This window comes from Manis javanica, chromosome 6 (genome assembly GCF_040802235.1).
Source record: "Manis javanica isolate MJ-LG chromosome 6, MJ_LKY, whole genome shotgun sequence".
NCBI classification, from domain to species: Eukaryota; Metazoa; Chordata; class Mammalia; order Pholidota; family Manidae; genus Manis; species Manis javanica.
This window is the reverse complement of record NC_133161.1, coordinates 112,515,414-112,533,914: the sequence shown is the minus strand read 5'-3', so window position 1 is coordinate 112,533,914 and position 18,501 is coordinate 112,515,414. Positions and strand designations below refer to the sequence as shown.

Genomic DNA, 18,501 nt, shown 5'->3' with positions numbered 1-18,501 from the left:
GAAATGGGATAAATGTTAAAATGGAGGTACACCCAGATCATTAGGGTCTGCAGACTGCTTGTCTCTCCTTCCCTCTCCCTCGCCCTCTCTTTCTTCTTTACATTACAGCTAAAGAGGGTTCCTGGCCTGTCACTGCTAAAGTGGCAACTTACTATGGGTCTGGGAAGGATATTAGCCTTCTTAAATTCTTGAGTTTTGCTTCTAGTAAACTAATTCCTACATGGTGGTAGAGAACATAATGGCAACTTGCTATTGTTTGCAACAGTTGACAGATGTGAAGATAATTTTGAATTGTGTTAATGCTCTGAGAAACAAATGAGTACCTGTTGACATAATTCCTGACTTAAATAATGGGTTACAGTATATTAGTTTAAATGCCCTTGCTGGAAAAACTCAATCTAAGAGCAAGATGTATTCTTGTGAGATTTACTACTATCATAATCCTAAGAGTTTGCTTTTTTTCTCTCATTAAGGAAGAAGAAAAAGTCAGTTTCTTTGGGTTATCTAATCAAAATTCCTAAGAATAAAAGTAGTACCCTTGAGATGATAGTTCTTCTGAGCCAGATGGCCTGCCTTGCTCCTCCACCCCAACAGGGCTGGCCTGGCTGGCTGGGGGGCAACAGGACGATGCTGAACTGTGCAGCCTCCAGCTGCTTGCAGAAAAGCACACAGTACAGCCGGGCCTTCATCAGGTCTTATGGGACATGGACAGATGCCAGAACTGGGTGGAGACTTGTAAGAGAGAAGACTTAGAAGATAAAACATCTGATCAACTAAATAAACATTACTGATTATGTGCCAAACACTTTGAGACCCCTGTGATCTGTAGAACTAGTCTTCATAGGACAGTTCTTTGAGATAATGCAATCAATACCAACAATATTTGATCCTATCAGTCATCTCAACAGTCCACACAGTAGACACAGAAAACAAATAAGTGAAGATGAAATCAGGGCACTGAAACAGAAAAAAAATTGATGAAACTTCTGAACAGAACCAAAACATAAAGAAGTAAATAACAGCAATGCTCAGAGGCCAGTGCAAAAGGAACAGAAGACCAGGATGAAGACATTTTACCTTTAACCTGTGAAGAGAAGGAAAATAAGGAAAGGATACTTAAAATATTTACTTGAACATTTGATTCTTATAAGAAAATAAAACATACCTCTGGATGGATGTGAAGCTCATGAAATCCCAGGTCTCTCTATTCCTGATAACTTTCAAGCACTTGCTGTAGTGCAGCATAAATTCTGGTGAGAGGTCCTGAGAAAGTGCTTTGAGGCCACATCAGTCAAAACAATGTTCTGTTTCAAAGCATAGCAGAACAGATGCTAGAGGTCTGGGGGAGCTGCATTCGGGAAGAACCCCTCAGGACAGAGAGAGGCTCTCACTTCTTTTCCACCGTCACTGACCATGTAGTGGACATATCAGGGGAAGACACCTGCCCGTGTTGGTGAGGTTTGTTGGGGAATATCACAACCTGAGGGACGTATCTGTGGTCTCCCTGACTTATGAAGTGGATGCAGGAATATTGGCTCTGTAATTTCACACCATAGTAACTGAAAAGTGGAACTTAAACATGGAATGTTGGCATGGCTAGGCTTTTGTCCAGTGGATTTTCTTCCAAAGTGAAAGTGGTTGCTTCTAGACTTTCAGAGTAATATCTCCAAGCTATCTGCACAATCTGTTTTTCCGATGCCTTAAATATATGGCTGGCAAAATCAGTGCCTGTGAGAGGAGTGTCTGTTGTGTGAGGAGCAATTGAGGAAGTTTGTTCTGTTTTCCATCAGTCACCACAATTCCTTTTAGAGATTGTCAGTACAGTTTCTGTCCTTTTTCAGAACGATGAAGAAAAGGATAAAGAACTGAAGGAAATTTGCCATTCTTAGTGGACAAGCAGGCATGAGGCTTTTGAAATTTTAGTGTAGTTTTGAAGTTTTATGTGTAGATGATATAAATAGTGGCAAATATTACATGGAATACCTGTATGGCTGGCCAAGAATTTGTACTCTGTAGTGCAGTAAGAGATTTTTATTTCATTGTTACCATTGTTGTTCTTAAAAATATTCTCTTTTATAAGAGCCTCTTTGAAAAGTCTCCTGAGGCAAATCTTTGATACCTTCTTTGCAGCCAGTAGCTTGACTGCAGTGCTGCATTCACCAAATGAAGCAATGGAAAATGCTGAAGCCTATCGTGAATTTTGATTTGAGGAAACCACAAATTTGGCAACCAAACTTTATATTCAGATGAAATTCCCTGGGAAACTGCAGACCTAGCAAGATGACCGGGAATCTCAGCTAACCTCTGAGACTTACTAAAGAAACTCTTGGTGTTCCAACAGTGGAACACATTATTCAGGAACTGAAAGATGTATTCTCAGAACAGCACCTCAAAGCTCTTAAATGCTTACCTCCTGTAACCTCTGTCATGGGATAGTTTGAATTTAATGCACTGAAGGAGCACCATGATGACAGGTACAGAAGTGACTTACCCAATCCTGACATGCTCTCAGCTGAGCTGCACTGTTGGAGAATCAAGTGGGAACCACAGAAGGAAAGATACAGCATTTCCATCCACTATTTATAAAGTCCTCCATCTGCCAGGCATCAAGGTTTTTCCTGATGTATATGCATTGGTGAAGGCCCCATGTATTCTTCCTATGATGAAGGTTGAGAATAAATAGTATGAAAATGGGTGAAAGCCTCTTAAATGATATTTGAGGAACTCTTTGACAGACCAAAGGTCAAGTAACTTGGCTTTGCTTAACATAAATTTTTATTTAAAACATGATCTGGATTTAATGGTTGTCACATATATCTAACTCAATACCACCATGTCAGAGCTTCCTACCGATAATTCAGAAACCATTGAAGATACCCAAGAGACTTGTAAAATAAGCTTTCTGTTATGTTTAATATTTAAAAATTTCTGTAAGATATTTTAAAACATTGTACAGAAAAGCTGTAAGGTGTATTAGGCCACTTAATCATTGACTATCTTGACCTAGAGGCCTCCCATTGGTATATTACATTAGCCATTGCTGATCTGCCTACTTAGATGGCCACTGTTTGACCTCTCATGCTTTGGAGACCCAACTGTGCTTCCAGAAGAGAGAACTGGAAGTGCCATGGTACACTACTGCATGATCTCTGCTAATGGCGCTTTGGAATTGTGTCAGTTCAGTCATTTTACACAACTTTATTATCACTGTGGACCCAATTGTCAAGTATTGGGTTATTGGTTGTTTGACAAAATAAATTTTGAGCAGGTGTGGGAGGAAGGAATACATTTTATAAAATGGCTCAGATATTACCTTTGACTAGCAGGAGTTTTAAGTATGTTGTTAAAAATTTGTAATGGACAATTAAGGAAATTACCAGACAGTGAGAGAAACATATGAGCTTGCCATCTGAGGGTTTCAGTGAAGATTTTGTCTTTATCAAATGAACTTAAGGGAACAAGCTACAGTTATGAAGAGCCAGCCTGTGTTGTTCCACACCCGGTTTTTCCTTCACTGAGCCTACATCTTCATGAGCTTTTTAGCAGGTTGAACACTTCTGTTTCATGGTCAGGATAGGACCAGAGGCCATGGATACTGAAAACTGATTTTTCTGTTTCATCCTGTCTTTTTCCATGACTATATCTCCTATCTTGTCCTGATTTATAAGCAAAATCCAGAAAACCTCTTAAAATACATGTTTTGTGGTTTAGTTAGGAATGATACAGAAAATATTGCTGTTATTTTTGGTGAAAAATCAATTATGTGTGGTTCATTTTAATCCAAATAAAATGTAAATTATGTTTAAAATAAGTATTATACTTGAAAGATCTTTGTAAATCAACATAGTCATGCCAAAATGTATTCTGCAACACAAAATATAAGGTAATACTGTTAGAATATTTATACTTGTTTTGATTTTTGGTTTCTTGATGTTAATAATGATTATAAACTTATTTGAAAGAAAATGTACCTATGTTTCTAATAATGGTATCAGAGCAGAGACAAAAAATAATCTGTACTTCCTGTCCTCACTAACCCATCAGGCCTGAGTGTGAGGGACCGTCTCTCCTCTTCCACGTGGCATTCCTCAGATCGTTCAGCATCAGAGTTAGGTGAAGGCTGATTTTATGTTACTAGCCCTGATATCAGACCTCCATCATTTCAAATGATACATGAGGTCTGTGTAGATCCTCTGTGCACTCTAGATGTTCCTCAGCATCTTCTCCTTTCTATGCTATAAAATCATCAGGAATAGAGGGAGGTTTGGAGAAAGGGAGAGGTGACAAGACTAAAGTCCCACTAACCATTGGAGAATATGAGAATTTCCATTTGTGAATGCCTTCTGTGTGCTAGAAAATTTCCATATGTTTTAAAATCTTGACTTTATACTATAACATAGAAATATGTTGTTTCCATGTTCCAGAGGGAGAAACTGAGGCTGCAGAAATGAAACAATTCATCAAAATTTTCAGAATTCTATGTTTGGCTTCCAATCTGTTACACTGCAGTTGGTGTAAATCAGCAAACTAGGGGCTCGTGGGCCTGACCCAGCTCCAGGTCATGCTGTTTAGGTTCGCTCGGTTAGCACTTGTGTGTGCTCTACCCAGGTAGGCATTTTCATTCTTTTATACTATGTCCTATATATCATACAATAATTTTCTCTCCCTGGTCGCTGGTCACATTTGGAGTTTGTGATCACTGTCTTAGGTACAATGGAATGGTTGTGGGCTGTGGAGCCAGACAGTCAAGCAATTCAGTCTGGACCAGCCATTCACCAACAATGTGTGTGCTCTGGGCAAGACTTTGACCCAGTTCCTCTGCACAGATGGAGATAGCCAAACCTAGGTCATAGAACTATTATAAAGAGAAAAAGGAAACACAGGTAAAGTGCTCACTGTTTTGTAAATATCCTCTACAATCCCTCCTACCACCCTCATCACCATCTTCCGTGAAATCACTCCTTTGAAAATTTCCACATGCTCTGTGAGCTCCAAAGACTGTCCCCAGAGCAGTGTTGGTTGAGGCTACAGTCTCAGTTGCTATTTTAAGGTGATACTGGGCTTCCTCTTCCTGCCTCCATTTCCACTGAGGTTTGGAATTGAAAGATACCAAATACCAAAGAGATGCTGAGACCAATCTCCATATTTATGTGTGATAATTTATAACAGAAATATTCAATCACCACCTCCATGATCCTTAATCCCTTAACCCTATCAAAGAGGTAAAAAGGGAGAGGTGAGAAGATTGGTGAAATGATTTTCTAGGAGTTGGCTGCTGTTTTAAAAAAATTTACCTCCCTCCTTTGCCTTGGCCTGATGGGAGACCTGTCTCCCGCCCTTTGAAGAGCTGGGTGTGTATGTGGCTTTAGTTGCTGGTGGCGAGAGGGGCTTTGTTTACTTGGGTCTGAATTCCAGGCAAGGAATCTAGAAGAAAGTCTGACGGACTGCTTTCCCAGCAGAACCAGGGCAAGGCTGCTCCAATGGCAGTAATCGGTCTTCCTTGATCTCATCCCAGGTGAAGGCATGTGAACAGGTCCCATGGAATGATGTGGGCTACATGGAGGAGTATGTAGCAGATGTCGTCAATGCTTCACACATATCCCTTCGATGCTTCCCTTTCAGGGTGCTTCTACTGACTCCTAACTAATAATAACTCCATTCCTAAGGATTTTTCTAGAAATGGAGATGGCCACTCTCCCTGAGGGTGGGGTAGGCCAGAAGTACCAGATAATTACCTCCTCTTTGAAACAGCCTTACAACAATATTGGCTTGAAATATGAGATGGAGATATATTCGTACACTTACAAATACCACTGTTCTCTTGTTTCTAAATTGGGATGATTTTTAGGCATGTATCTGACACTATTTCCCAAAATGTCTATGTGAGATTAAACTCTAGCAGTAGCTGTAGCTGGCTTTGTGTTGTATCTTTATTAGTTGTCTCCTCTTCCCTCACTCCCTACTGGTGTTCTCTGCAACTTCCATATAAACTACTTGCACGCAAATCCTTGCCTGCTTCTAGAGAAACCCAGACTATGACAATGAACACTAGAAGAATATCCTTATTGATAGGTTTCTGGAACTTGCCACCCAGATCACAGAAAGGGTCCCCTTACTGGTGGTGATATGGGAGGTAATGTTAATCTCTGGCTTGTTGAGAACCACAACCTGAATATTCTCATCAGTGGTGAATTGGAATGGAATATAAGCTTATACAATATCGCTAGCATTTTTTAGACATGGTGGCAATGGTAGATATGAAGACTGTGGAGTTGATTGTTATTGTCTTAGTGGCACTGAAGGAAAAAAAAGCCTCAATTTAGCCAACCATCAAATTATTCTCAGTATGAAGCCCAGAAGACCTTTAGTATAGCATTTAAAGAGATCATATTTCCTGTAGCCAGGGGGCAGATACAGCTCAAAATCAGGTGCAGACCTGAGTATAAAAAAAGGTAGAATTGCAAGAACTTAATTCTCAGCCATGACAAGTCTCTGGTGTGAAAACCAGGGCCTTAATAGGGAAGGAGTCTGGCCTGACACCTGAGATGGGCATATTTAGGGCAAATATACTTGAGAACCTTGAATATACAGATTTTCCTGAACCCTACAAAAATGGTTATCTACCCGTTATTGTAGAAGAGCAGATTCTTCTTGCCTAGAAATTATGAAGCAGCAGACACCTTACAAGATATTTCTCCTCTTTAAGGTTTTCCTCTGCCTGCCTCACAGATTCTAGGACAATAACTAAGGTCAAAGCTCGGCTTGAACTCCTGGGAAAATACCTTTCCTTCTCCAGGAGAAAAAGGATCACTTACAAAAGAAGAGCTGGCTAATACGTCCTGGCAAGATCAGGAAGAACATATCTGAAAGTGGATTCCGAGGGAGCTAGCCCAGCAGTGAGGAGAATAAGGCTAGATACAGAGAAGTTTTGAAATGGGGGTGTTCTTCTATGGCATCAACAGTGATGTAGCAGGAAACCTCCTGAGTTGATTCTAACATGTTGTTAGCACAGTTTCTTGAAGCTCGGGAAATGAAGGCCTGCCAAAAATGAGATATAATTGGTATATAAATACCCAGTTCCCTCACCCCTCAGGTGGAAAAATTCTTAAGTGGGTGTTGAATACTCTTTCCCAGAGTTTTCCCTTAGAAATAAGCAGAAGGAAGCTGAAAGAAATATCCAATTCCTAGGGGATGAAGAAACAATCACCAATGACAACTGGGTAAAAGGGTAAATGTGAACTGGTGAAGGCAGGAGTTTTCCATCCTGAGTCAACCTGAACACCTCTATCAGGTCTCAGTTGTGTAAAGTCATCTTGGAGCAGAACCAGTCTAAGTTTCCTATACCTTCACTATTTTTCTCTCTCCTTTGTTTTGGCTCCAGAGAAATAGGTAACTATCTGGCAATCTAGGGATGGACAGTGAGAAAAAAGGAGAAATGCAGGTCTTAGTGTCTTAGACTAGATATTCTAATTATTGAATCGACATTGTGTTCTTATTTACAAGGATGTAGGACTGTTTCTTAGCTACAAGCCATCCAAAAAGCCAGGACACCTATCAAGCTTTCATTCAGTGGTAGAGCAAATATTTCTAGACAATATCTAAAGGCACAGTGAAACAAACAAAAACACATAGTTTCATTTTATTACATTTTAAACACTCTGGCTTTACTCCCCATGTGTTCTGTTACAGTAATAAAAAACATAGTCCGTAGCAACAGATGTAGAGAAAAGGTAACATAGAGTATAGAAGAAATTGTAACTGTTTCCGATGTTTCTTCCCTAGTCAGTCATGCTTTGTGGTTGATAGCTCTCAGGCTATTTTAAAGCCAGGATCACATTAATTCATTTGTTTTCTTTTTCAAGCATGAAAAGATATACAGACAAAAAGAAATAAAGACTATAAGAGATAAAATGTTGGAAACCATGCAGCCATTTGGCTTGCTTTCTTAACTCTCAAAACAAATATAGTAATATTTGCTTCATAAGAAAGTGAGAAACAGGAGGAATTCAGATGTCCACCCACAGTGTCGAATAAGTCACTCACGAGCATTGTGTTGTGTCAGGATCTTCCAGAGCATCAGTATTGTGTGCCCAGCAGCAGAGCTGTGATCCAAACCAAGTGTTTCTCTCTTGCTGTGAACTTCTGTGTTACAGAAAACAAAATCTGAAGCTATATTCAAATCCAGCAAGATCACTTCCCCTTTCTTTGCCTAAACCTTCATTTGCCATGAAAGGCAACAATTTTTGTTGGCCCCATTTATTCTCCACCAACTGTTTTGATTAATCCCCTGGACCTAATGCTTTCTGGAATCACTACAGAATGATTTATTAGAGGGCTCCTGATGCTCTCCTTCCACATTAGAGTCTCTCTTGGTCAAATTAAAAATCTCAGAGGAAACAGTATTTGAAATTGTTATAAAATATGTCAAAATGCCTATCTCTTTCTTTGGACCATTATTTCCTAACTTTACAGAGACTCAAGTCAGTGATTTTCAACCAGGGGTGACTTTGCACCCTCATCTCTTGTGACATTTGACAATATGTAAAGATTTTTTGCTACTGGCATCTAATGGGTAGAGGCCTGGAATGCTGCTGTATGCATATATTAGTTTCCTATTGCTCTGTAACATAACAGCTTAAAACAACATTTATTTGTTACCTCACAGTGCTGTAGGTCAGAAGTGGGGGTATTTGAAGGAGTGTTTAACCAGGTTCTCTACTTAGAGTCTCACAGGGCCAAAATCAAGGTGTCCGCCTGGCTGGGCTCTGATATGGAAACTCCGGGAAAGACTCCACCTCTAAGCGCATCCAGCTGTTGGCAGCGTTCAGTTCCTCGCAGTTATGAGTCTGAGATCCTCACTTTCTTGCTGGATGTCAGAAATTCTCAGCTTCTAAAAGGTATCCACGTGAGTTTGCGCATGTCCTCCTCCATCTTGTAAGTTAACAACAGCACAGCGAATCCTCCTTGTGCTTTGTATCTCTGACTTCCTTTTCTGCCACCAGCCAGAGAAAAAGCTATTCTTTTAAAGGGCTCACCTGATTGAATCAGGCCTATCTGAATAATCTCCATATCTTAAGGTTGACTATTTGGGACTTCAAGTACATCTTTAAAAATCTCTTCAGGGCAGTACTTAGATTAGTTTAAATCAGTTGGTTGAATAATCAGGGGACTTAGTCACGGGAGACCATCTTTAGATTTCTACTTAGCACAACAGTCCACAATGCACAAGGCAGCCTCTCACAGCAAAGAAATTCCTGGTCCAAAGGCCAACAGCCCAGAGCCTGAGAAACTCTGGTTCAGGCATGTCTTTTTGTGCATGGTGGAAGCATCTTCGGTTTATCTTTTTCATGAAAGGCAGATTCACAGCCTGCAGCACCTGAGAGAAGCATATGCCACTGGGTTTCTGATCACCGTCCACAACTCCAATTGTCCGGGAGCTGCTGGTCACAAAGATTTTGTGAATCACTGGACGTATGCTGGGCCATCTATCTTTACCTTTCTATCTCTCTAGGTTCACTATCTTTCCATCTTTTACATTCTTCCATTCTTTGACACACCTGATACTTCATTTAAATAAATTAGGAAAAGAGAGGAATGCTAGCATTCTTTGCTTTTGGCCAGATAATAAGAATGTGATCATGTGTAAAATGAAAATGCAAGTCCCGGATCACAGAGACTTACCCTTGGTCACTGTCATACTGAGCACCTAGCACAATTTGAGGCACACGATACACACACAATGAATATTAGTTGAGTAGATGAGTCCCAGTCAAGGACAATGTAACAAGAGGAGCCTTGACTTTCTGCACAAATATCTAGATTTAAATGGGTCTGAGTCTTGAATGGAGAATCCTTTTATTATGAACTGTAAAGGGATGAAACACTGAAGTATTTGTTGATGTAACTAGGCCTTAGAAATAGTGTAGTGGGTATATAAAGGTGCATAGGCCCTCAGTCATCCTTGAAATGAGAGAAGCCACCTGATTTAAATGCCCACCCCAGTAAGAAATCTCTCAACACCTCTGATGGGTCTAGTTTGTGTTTGAACTTTTCCAGATGGTGTCACAGGAGTTGGACACTTTGAAATAGAAATCTTCAGAGTTTTTTTGCTGGAATACTCCCTGAAAGAATTTTGGAAACTCACGGACCCCTTTGCACATTTTAATTTGCCATCTAAAACTTTTTAGTAAGTTAATAGATACAAAGAATGTAATTTCTGGTATATTCCATATCATATATGGAATACATTTTTGTCAAAACATCAGAGTGATAGGTTTAGTTCATTAAATTTAATATTTCTTCCAAACTATTATCAGACAAACACAGTTCAAATTGTCAATCTAAATAGACAAATCAGGCTTACTTCCTGTGAGAAAAGGTCCAGGTTCATATTTCAATTTAAATAAACTGGAACATTTGTATCCCTATGACAACCATCACAGTTCTAAATTCTAATTCTAAGATAAATCAAGATAGGGTTAGATAGACATAAAGCCTTAAAATGAGTCTGTCCCTGGGTGAAATAAGGTTCTACACCATCACTATTTGTTACAGTTGATCTTTTTACAGTGCTACCACCTCTTTAGGAGTTATTCCTTTGTTTGGTTTCCCAAATATTTTTATACCCTGAGTTATGCATGATAATAAGATTGAGGATTCGTGAATACACGTTTTCTTTTGTAAAGTAGGAGAAATGTAAGGAGAGGCTATTGTGAATATGTTTTAATCTCAGATACATTTTTGGAAAATGTACACAAATAGGTTAAGGATTTGGGAAGTGACTCCTTTAAAACTATACATACTTCATATCCCCCTGGAAAAATCTTAATGTATTCCCAGTGAGATTAGTCTTCCAGTTTGAAGACTGTTGGTTTAGATGATTACCTGCTATGTAGTTAGAAAGGTCTTTCTAATACTGAAATAATATAGTGAATTATTAATTCCTACCCTTCATCTGTTCCACTATATTTCAGTTCTCTTTTGAGTACCTAGAATAGTATAAATTCATCTTCTGTTAATGATGTATCAAACATTTGAAGATTCTATAATGCATCTTCCATGTCTTTCCATCTCTAGGATTAATATTCCTGGTTTCTTGAATTGCTCATTACTTATCGTTGTTTTCAGTCCCTTATAGTTATCCCCCCATAAAGGATACTCAAATTTATCAAAATTTTCCTGATTTTTGATATCCAAAAACCTTATAATGCTTCTATCACCAGAGATAAAATATTCTTTAATACTCAAAATAACACTTCAAAGGAGTAAATATTATTCTTCTCATTTTACAGATGAGAAGACTAAATTGGAAAAAACAATCAGACATCTTGAACAAGGTCAAGAGCTTCATTCAGTTCCTTGTTCATTAATTAGTTGCTGAATGGGCCAGTAGTTGATTTAACAGTAGCATGACAACTTTTGGAATATACCTCTGTAGGTATGTAGGGACCCAGGATAGTTGAGATATATATAATTAGACAATATCAGGATTAGCTGAACATCCCCTGGAAAAGTCCCTGTAAATCTAAGAGGAGCTTGCACTGTGGTCTAGAATGACCTGCCAGGTGACCTAGCACAGTGCAAAGGTAAAACTGGCTGCTGCTCAATCCAAGGGACTGCTGCTGTGAGGAGGGAGGACCCCCACCCTGGGGCCTCCAATCCTCCCTCCTCTTATTCAGGGAAATAGCTCTGTTTTTCTCTAGTTTTACTTGTTGACACTTCCCCAATGGGTACAGAGAGGGATAAACCAAATAGACATAGAAGTAAGAGATGTGTTTGTGGGTGTATGTGTGTGCATGTGAGAGAAAGAGGAGCTATGAGTCATGAAAAGAATACTAACTTTGGAATCAGTTTGCTTGGGTTGATTCCAGTAACATATTCACTACTAAGTGGCTGAGCATGGTCTTTAACTACTCTGAGCTTGTTTTCTCACCTGAAATGCAGAAAGTACTCAAAGATTTTTGTTGAGCAAATAAGTGAATGAATGAAAAAATAAATAATTATGTATTTTGGCCAAAAAATAACCTTGCAAGGCTATGTTGAGGATGTGCTAATATGGGGAGAGTTTAGTGCAGCCTGGCACATAGTAGGTATTTTGAAACTAATAATAATAATGACACTTATTGTTGTTGCTGTTATTACTGATTCAGTGCTTTTTTGGGTCGATGTACCAGGTGCCCATGTGGCATTTCTCTCTGAGCTAGACAGAGATCCCACATCAAACCTGAAAGTAAGTATTGTATGTTGTTGAATATTTGGAATCTGCCTGAGTCAGGAGGGGCTTTTCCCATCACAAGGGAATATTCTGGGAATCTCAGAAGCTTCTTGGCCTTCCACTATTGGGAGTATGATTTGAGAAGTTTTGTGATACAAAAAATGGCAAGCTATTGTCTGAAAGAAGTCTTGTCATTGCCCCAGATATGCAAAAATCATATAGCAACTCAATGGGACCACTTCCTGCAGCCCAAGAGGTGTGTATGCTTGCTGTCACTGATATTCCTAGGGCTTGAGTTGCGATACCCAGTGACATCCAAGTATGCGTAGGTAGTACACTCACTCTCTGAGTAAGAACAAATTATCAACCTACAGCCTGTTCTTCTTGAAAGAGAAAGGAAGAAGTGCGCTGGGCTTTTGACGTGACATTTGATGTCTTTAATCTATCTAAATCATTTCCAGTTAAATACTATTGTCCCATGGATCACATTCATCTTCTGTAGATTGTAAATTCTCTAAGGCAAGACCTTGTCTTTTTGTAGGTTGTATAAAATGGGGCAGACACATTTAGCACTCATGTTATAACAGACGGTTATCACTTGAAACAAAAGAATAAGAACATGGCAGCCTTATCACATGTCCCAGAGGCTTGTTGTGAAAAATGAATCCCATTTTACACATATATTGTAATTACATTACAGTGTATTGTAAAAGGTATGTGTTTCTCCCTGGGAAAACCTGATAACTCATTCTTACAAGTCTAGAAAACAGAACAGTCAGAGTTAATTTTAATTACGTAAAGATTCTTTACTTTACAAGGCAGCTTTTCTGAAGAATCCTTTAAATAGCCAGATCTTTTTTTGTAGTATTCAAAATTGAATTTGCTTTACAAAATGTTGATTAGCCTCAACTTTTCAGGAGCAAAGAGGGTATCAAAAATGGGGCACTGCAAGTCAGGTGTCAGTGGTGAAGTCTCAGTGATCACAGTGAAAACAAAGCTCATCACTCCATTCCCTTGAAACTGTCAAAGTCAGAACGCCAAATGTGGCAGGTGCCCTCCTACCAGGCAGGAAAGCTAAGCCAGCACTGGGGTCACTGGCCGTTATTAACTGTGTGATTCTGGCAGCCAAGGGCATCAATCTGCCCTCTGAAGCAATTATGTATTATTATTATTCAGCATGTTCTGAACTATTAGCTTTAACAGGTACATATTTTTTAATTGAAACAATTATTAAGAAAAAGCTGATGATATATTCAAATAAATGAAAACAGAACTTTTGGAAGAAATGCTATATTTCTTCCTCCATATGCAAGTCATGGGCGGGGAGAGGAAAGGAGAAGCCGGAGTAAGACTAAATAAGGACTAAAAGAAGGGACCCCCAGATTACAGACAGACAAGTTTTTACTCCACACATCAAACCTTCCTTCTTACAAAACCCTTTCCTTGCAAATACAAGCAGATAGGTGGATGTCAGTCATTCCTGCTATCTCTCAATTCTGATGCATAGCAGGAAAAAGCAGCAGTGTATACTGCATCACTCAATTTAGCAAGTAAGTATTGTACAGGCACTGTGTCAGACTCAAAGATGGTATAGAAATGACACCAGGAGGGAAGAAAGAACTGCACATTTAAGACACCCAAGTGCCTTCAAAGGCCATGCAGTGTCTTTAGGTGCTGTTCCTAGCTGGTTTCAGCAGTAGAAAAATGAAAATACTTCATTTTGAAGTTGCTTACTGTAACCAAATGCACAATGCACATTTTCCCAAGGGCTCTAAACCAATAGTTGATAAGTCTTTGTCCAGATTTAGGCAGGCTGATGAGAATCTTTCAAGAAGTTCTATCCATTGTGCTGAAAGGCTATTGTTAATACTGCAATAAAGGAACCAGGCTCTTTAACAAGTGTTAGGGTCAATGACAAGGTACTTTGTAAGAGGCACAATGCTCAGAATTTTCAAGGGGTAGTTCATTTCTGCACTCCCCTGAGTGATTTTCATCTTCCCGCCTTGTAAGCCTTGTGCATGCTGTGTGTGCTCCTGAATGTCTGGACTGTCGGGACACGAGGAGTGTTTGGTACCCCGAGTGGGTCTTGGGCCTGGAGATGAGTGTGTGAGAGAAGAGAGGAGGACGACCAGTCAGGTCGAGTGAAAGATCACTTGGAGATTCCCCTGGAGAGGAAAACAGTTATTCTGGACTGTTCAGTGTTGAATATATGTTCAGGTTTGTATTTCAGGTTCTGCCACACTTGGGTTTAGAAGTGCCCCTCCCTCCTTCTGGTTCTGACTCAGAACCAGACCAACATAGACAGGATCGGGGAGCGGGACAAGAGGGAGAAAAATCTAATGTGTGCCCCGAAGGGAGACGTATCTCTAGGGTGTAAAAATGCGTTCTTGGGACCATGTGGGAAAGGGCTGAGAGTGAAGAATTGGGCAGCCAGACAACTGAAACTTCAACCCTTCCTAGGCACAGGAGAGCGGAAGCGGGTGCTCACGGGGTGGGGGTGGGGTGCTCCTCGAAGCTCCTGGACAAGGCAAAGGCAGGGACCTGGCATCGCTCTGCCAGGACGTGGTGTTGGGGTTTGAGGGTGGGGTGGGGGCCTGAAGGGTGGCTTGGAGCCCTGGCGGTGGCTGCCTGACGTCACCGGCCTCCCGGGCAATAGGCTGCGAGCTGAGCTCCCCGAAGCGGCAGCAGCGGCAGCGGCGGCGCGGCTTGGTCTCTGGCTCCTTCACTCCGCGCCTTCTGCAGCCGCCACTGCAGCCGCGCGGCCGGTCTTCCTCCCTGCAGTCAGCTGGCGGCCCAGGTAAGGGACGCGGCGCTGCTCCTTCGGGCGGCCGGGTGGCTGGGAGCGAGCGGGTAGAGCAGTCCTGGCGGCCTGCGTAGGCACCCCTGGCCGCAGCGTCAGTTCCAGCCCCTGCCCCCGCCGGGCTTGTGCGCCTCCTCGCTGCTGCTCCGCAGTGCAACAGTTTGCAGCTGCCTCTCGAGGGCGGCAAGGGGGCTCTCCTGCGTGCCGCGGGGCTACCTGGTCCCTGGAAAGAGCCTCAGGGCCCTTGCGCTGGTTCTGAGAAGGCCGGAGAGAAGGTCCATTCCCCAAACTTTGCAGGCGGGAACCCTTCTCCTGTCCATTTCCAGCCCCCAGGAGGAAATAGGATACTGTTAAGTGGGGGACACAAGGAGAGGGGGAGAAGGGGCGTTTGCAAGGTTGTGCTTTAGCTGCGAAAGGTGTTTCATTTGCTGGTTTTTTTTTTTTTTTTGGTGGGGGGTACTAGGGAAAACGCTAGAGAAAGGATGTAGCGCGATCCTGCGCGTCAGCCCCCGCCGCAGACAGAGGCGTTGTGGGATGTGGTGCCAGGGGCACCCCCTTGGGAATGGGACCGAAGAGAGCTGACGGCGGCCAAGGAGGGGCTGAATCTGGAGACGGAAGGGAAGGAGGACTGCGCACCCGGAGCCCGCGCGGCGGCCCGGGGTGGGTGCTGGGAAGGGTAGAATTCAGGCGAGCCCAGCTACCGAGAGGGCGCAGGGAGCGGAGCGCCTGCGTGCGGGAAGGCAGGGGCCGTGCTCCGAGGCGGCTGCGCGTCTGTTGCAATTACAAAGTTGCGGAGGCTCGGGGAGGCTGCTTTATCAGCTGAGAAATCTGCATCTCCGCGGTGCCGGCGCAGACCCCATCCCCGCGAGCGGCAGAGGGAAACTGGCGGCCCTGGTGGGCCCGGGGTGGAAGGCCCGGGCTCCGCGCGCGGCGGAGGAGACCGGCAGCGCCCGGCTGGGGCCGCGGGCGCGGAGGGCCGCTCTGCAGTGACCGCCAGTCCTGCCGGCCCTCCGCACCCTCGGGCGGCGGCCGGCATCCTAACTCAGCCTGTTCTATTTGCAGCCTGGTGCCCGGGCAAAGGAAGAGGGCGCGCAGACACGCGTTCGAGGCGGGGCCGGAGAGGATCTCCGAGGCACCTCTGGCTCTCTGGCCGGCTTGCTTCCCCGCAGTCACTCCCTCGGTCCTTCGCTGGCGCGCGCATCCCCTGCCACCCCAAGGAGGAGTTTTGGGTGGCGTGGGCCCCGTCCTCTTGGCTCGTGGGAACGGTGCGCCCAAGAGAGGCAGTCTGGTGGGCTCAAACCCGACGAGCCCAGCGCCGATGAGTGCCAGGGCACCCAAGGAGCTGAGGCTGGCGCTGCCGCCGTGTCTCCTCAACCGGACCTTTGCTTCCCCCACCGCCGGCGGCAGCGGCAACGTGAGCGCCCGCGGCCCGGGTGCAGGCGGTGGCGGCGGCACCTGCATTACGCAGGTGGGACAGCAGCTCTTCCAGTCCTTCTCCTCCACGCTGGTGCTGATCGTCCTGGTCACCCTCATTTTCTGCCTCATCGTGCTGTCCCTCTCCACCTTCCACATCCACAAGCGTAGGATGAAGAAGCGGAAGATGCAGCGGGCTCAGGAGGAGTATGAGCGGGATCACTGCAGTGGCAACCGGGGCGGCGGGGCTCTGCCCCCAGCAGGCGGCCAGGCTCCAGCCCACGCGAAAGAGACCCGTCTGGAGAGGCAGCCCCGGGACTTGGCCCTCCGCGCCCCGTCCGGCGCCGGCGCCTCCTCCCCGCCCCCTGGCCCCCTGTGCCAGGGCCCCTGTGCTCCTCCACCTCCTCCAGCTGCCCCCGGTCCACGAGGAGCACGCGCAGCCTCCTCCTGTTTGGACCAAGCTGGCGAGGGCCTCTTGCAGACGGTGGTACTGTCCTGACTGTCTCAGCCCTCCCTCGTTTCGAGCGTCTTTGCCGTCCTCGCCTGTCTGCCCTCCGGCCTGCCTTTTCCCCTTTCCTCTGGCCTCTTTCCTCTTCAATCTTTCCCTATCCGCCCTCCCCTTACTGTTTCTCCTCCGCCGAGGCACTGTGCGGTATTTGTAAATATTGGGCAAGGAAAGTCTCGGAAGAAGAAATAACGCTGATAATACTTTATTCTTCATATTTATAGTAATTATTATAATACTAATAACACAATTCAAGCGCATGACAAATCACATAATGTCTCGTCAATGAAGGACGCGTCTTCCCTCCCCACCCTGCATCTCCCACAATCAGGAGGAGAAACCGCACAAGCTACCAAATACTTAAAGGCACTGACCCCCGGGAACCTGGAGGGAGGGGGCCCGGCGTGTTGTACATAGCCGGCAAGTTGAGGCCCAGGGACCTTCCTAGTCTCCGCCCGGAACTGTCACCTTTCCTTCAGCTCTCCCTCCCGTCCTTGTTCCCACGCTCGGCCGGGCTCCGGCAGTAGCGCAGGATACAGAAAACGTCTGCATTAGCACCAAGACTGTAAGAGACCTTCGAGGTGGTCCCGGGAAAGCGTGTAGACAGGTGCCGCTCTCCACTCAGCCCTCTTCTCACCTCTCAGTCATTCCCTTTTCCAGGACCAGGTATTTTTATTTACTTTTAGAAATTTCCCTCGCTGGCCGAGCATAAGTACATTGAAAATCTTTAAATAAATTTAAAAAACTAATCTGCTTTAGCTCCCTGCCCCGCCCCCTCCTGTACACCTTTGATTCCGGGCATTTTCAGCATTCACAGGGACCCGGGAGATGTCCAGCCAGGTCTGGTGCTGAAATTGCCTCACCGAACTGGCTCTTTTGGTTGTGCAGGCAGAGGAGGGGCTATTTTGGAAAGTGACTATTCTAGCTTTGTGTTGCTTTCTTTCTTCTTTTTCTACAATCAGGTTTGCGTGTACTGTTGGTTTTCATATTATTAAACATTGCATAAGTTACCTTTTTTTTGTAAAAAAAAAAAAAAAGAGTATTAGGTAATGTGCAGTCCTGAAATGCAGTATCTAACCAACCAGAATGTTTCTGTTTAATTTTTAGAACAAGTGCACCTTTGTTATGTATTATATTGGTACCAAATACAGAAGCAAACAATAGTTCTGTACTCGTCCTCTAAACTGTATATTCTTGTTCTTAATTTCCAGCTGTTGATATAATGGTTACCACTGGATGAGGAGTTCAGTGGTGCAGGCCTGGCTTTTTCTGTTTCTAGAAGTGTTCTTTTGTACCTTACTCTGTAGTAGACTATTATAAAAAGATGACACATATGTTTTCTTTTTTCTTTTGTGAATAACAGAAACAACCACAACAAAAAACAAACAAATAATGGATGTGCCAGAATGCCATCTATTAAAACACGGTTAATATTTAAACAGTGCCTGTAGTCCTCCCTGCATGCAGTTACCACCTGGAGGCAGTGATGTGTGTGCTTGCTTGTACTGTATGTGTTTGGGGGTGAGACTGGTGGGGACGGCTGGGCAATTTGGATGACAGGACATGCGA

At 43.6% G+C, this 18,501-nt stretch overlaps 1 protein-coding gene and 1 pseudogene across 3 annotated transcripts; both read left to right on the top strand.

The window, feature by feature from the left end:
* Window positions 1-627: 627 nt before the first annotated feature.
* Window positions 628-1,543, top strand: LOC108394712 (52 kDa repressor of the inhibitor of the protein kinase pseudogene; annotated as a pseudogene).
* Window positions 1,544-14,823: 13,280 nt separating this feature from the next.
* On the top strand, window positions 14,824-18,260 carry C6H11orf87 (chromosome 6 C11orf87 homolog). Of its 3 annotated transcripts, none has more exons than XM_017656432.3 (2): window positions 14,824-15,011; window positions 16,077-18,260. In XM_017656432.3, the coding sequence occupies exon 2, from the start codon at window positions 16,333-16,335 to the stop codon at window positions 16,924-16,926; it is 594 nt and encodes a 197-aa protein (XP_017511921.3). In that variant the 5' UTR covers window positions 14,824-15,011; window positions 16,077-16,332; the 3' UTR covers window positions 16,927-18,260. The 3 variants fall into 3 exon arrangements, with proteins under 3 accessions (XP_017511921.3, XP_017511922.3, XP_017511920.3); XM_017656433.3 differs by lacking the exon at window positions 14,824-15,011 and adding an exon at window positions 15,131-15,289; XM_017656431.3 differs by lacking the exon at window positions 14,824-15,011 and adding an exon at window positions 15,479-15,674.
* The last annotated feature ends 241 nt before the right edge of the window (window positions 18,261-18,501 follow it).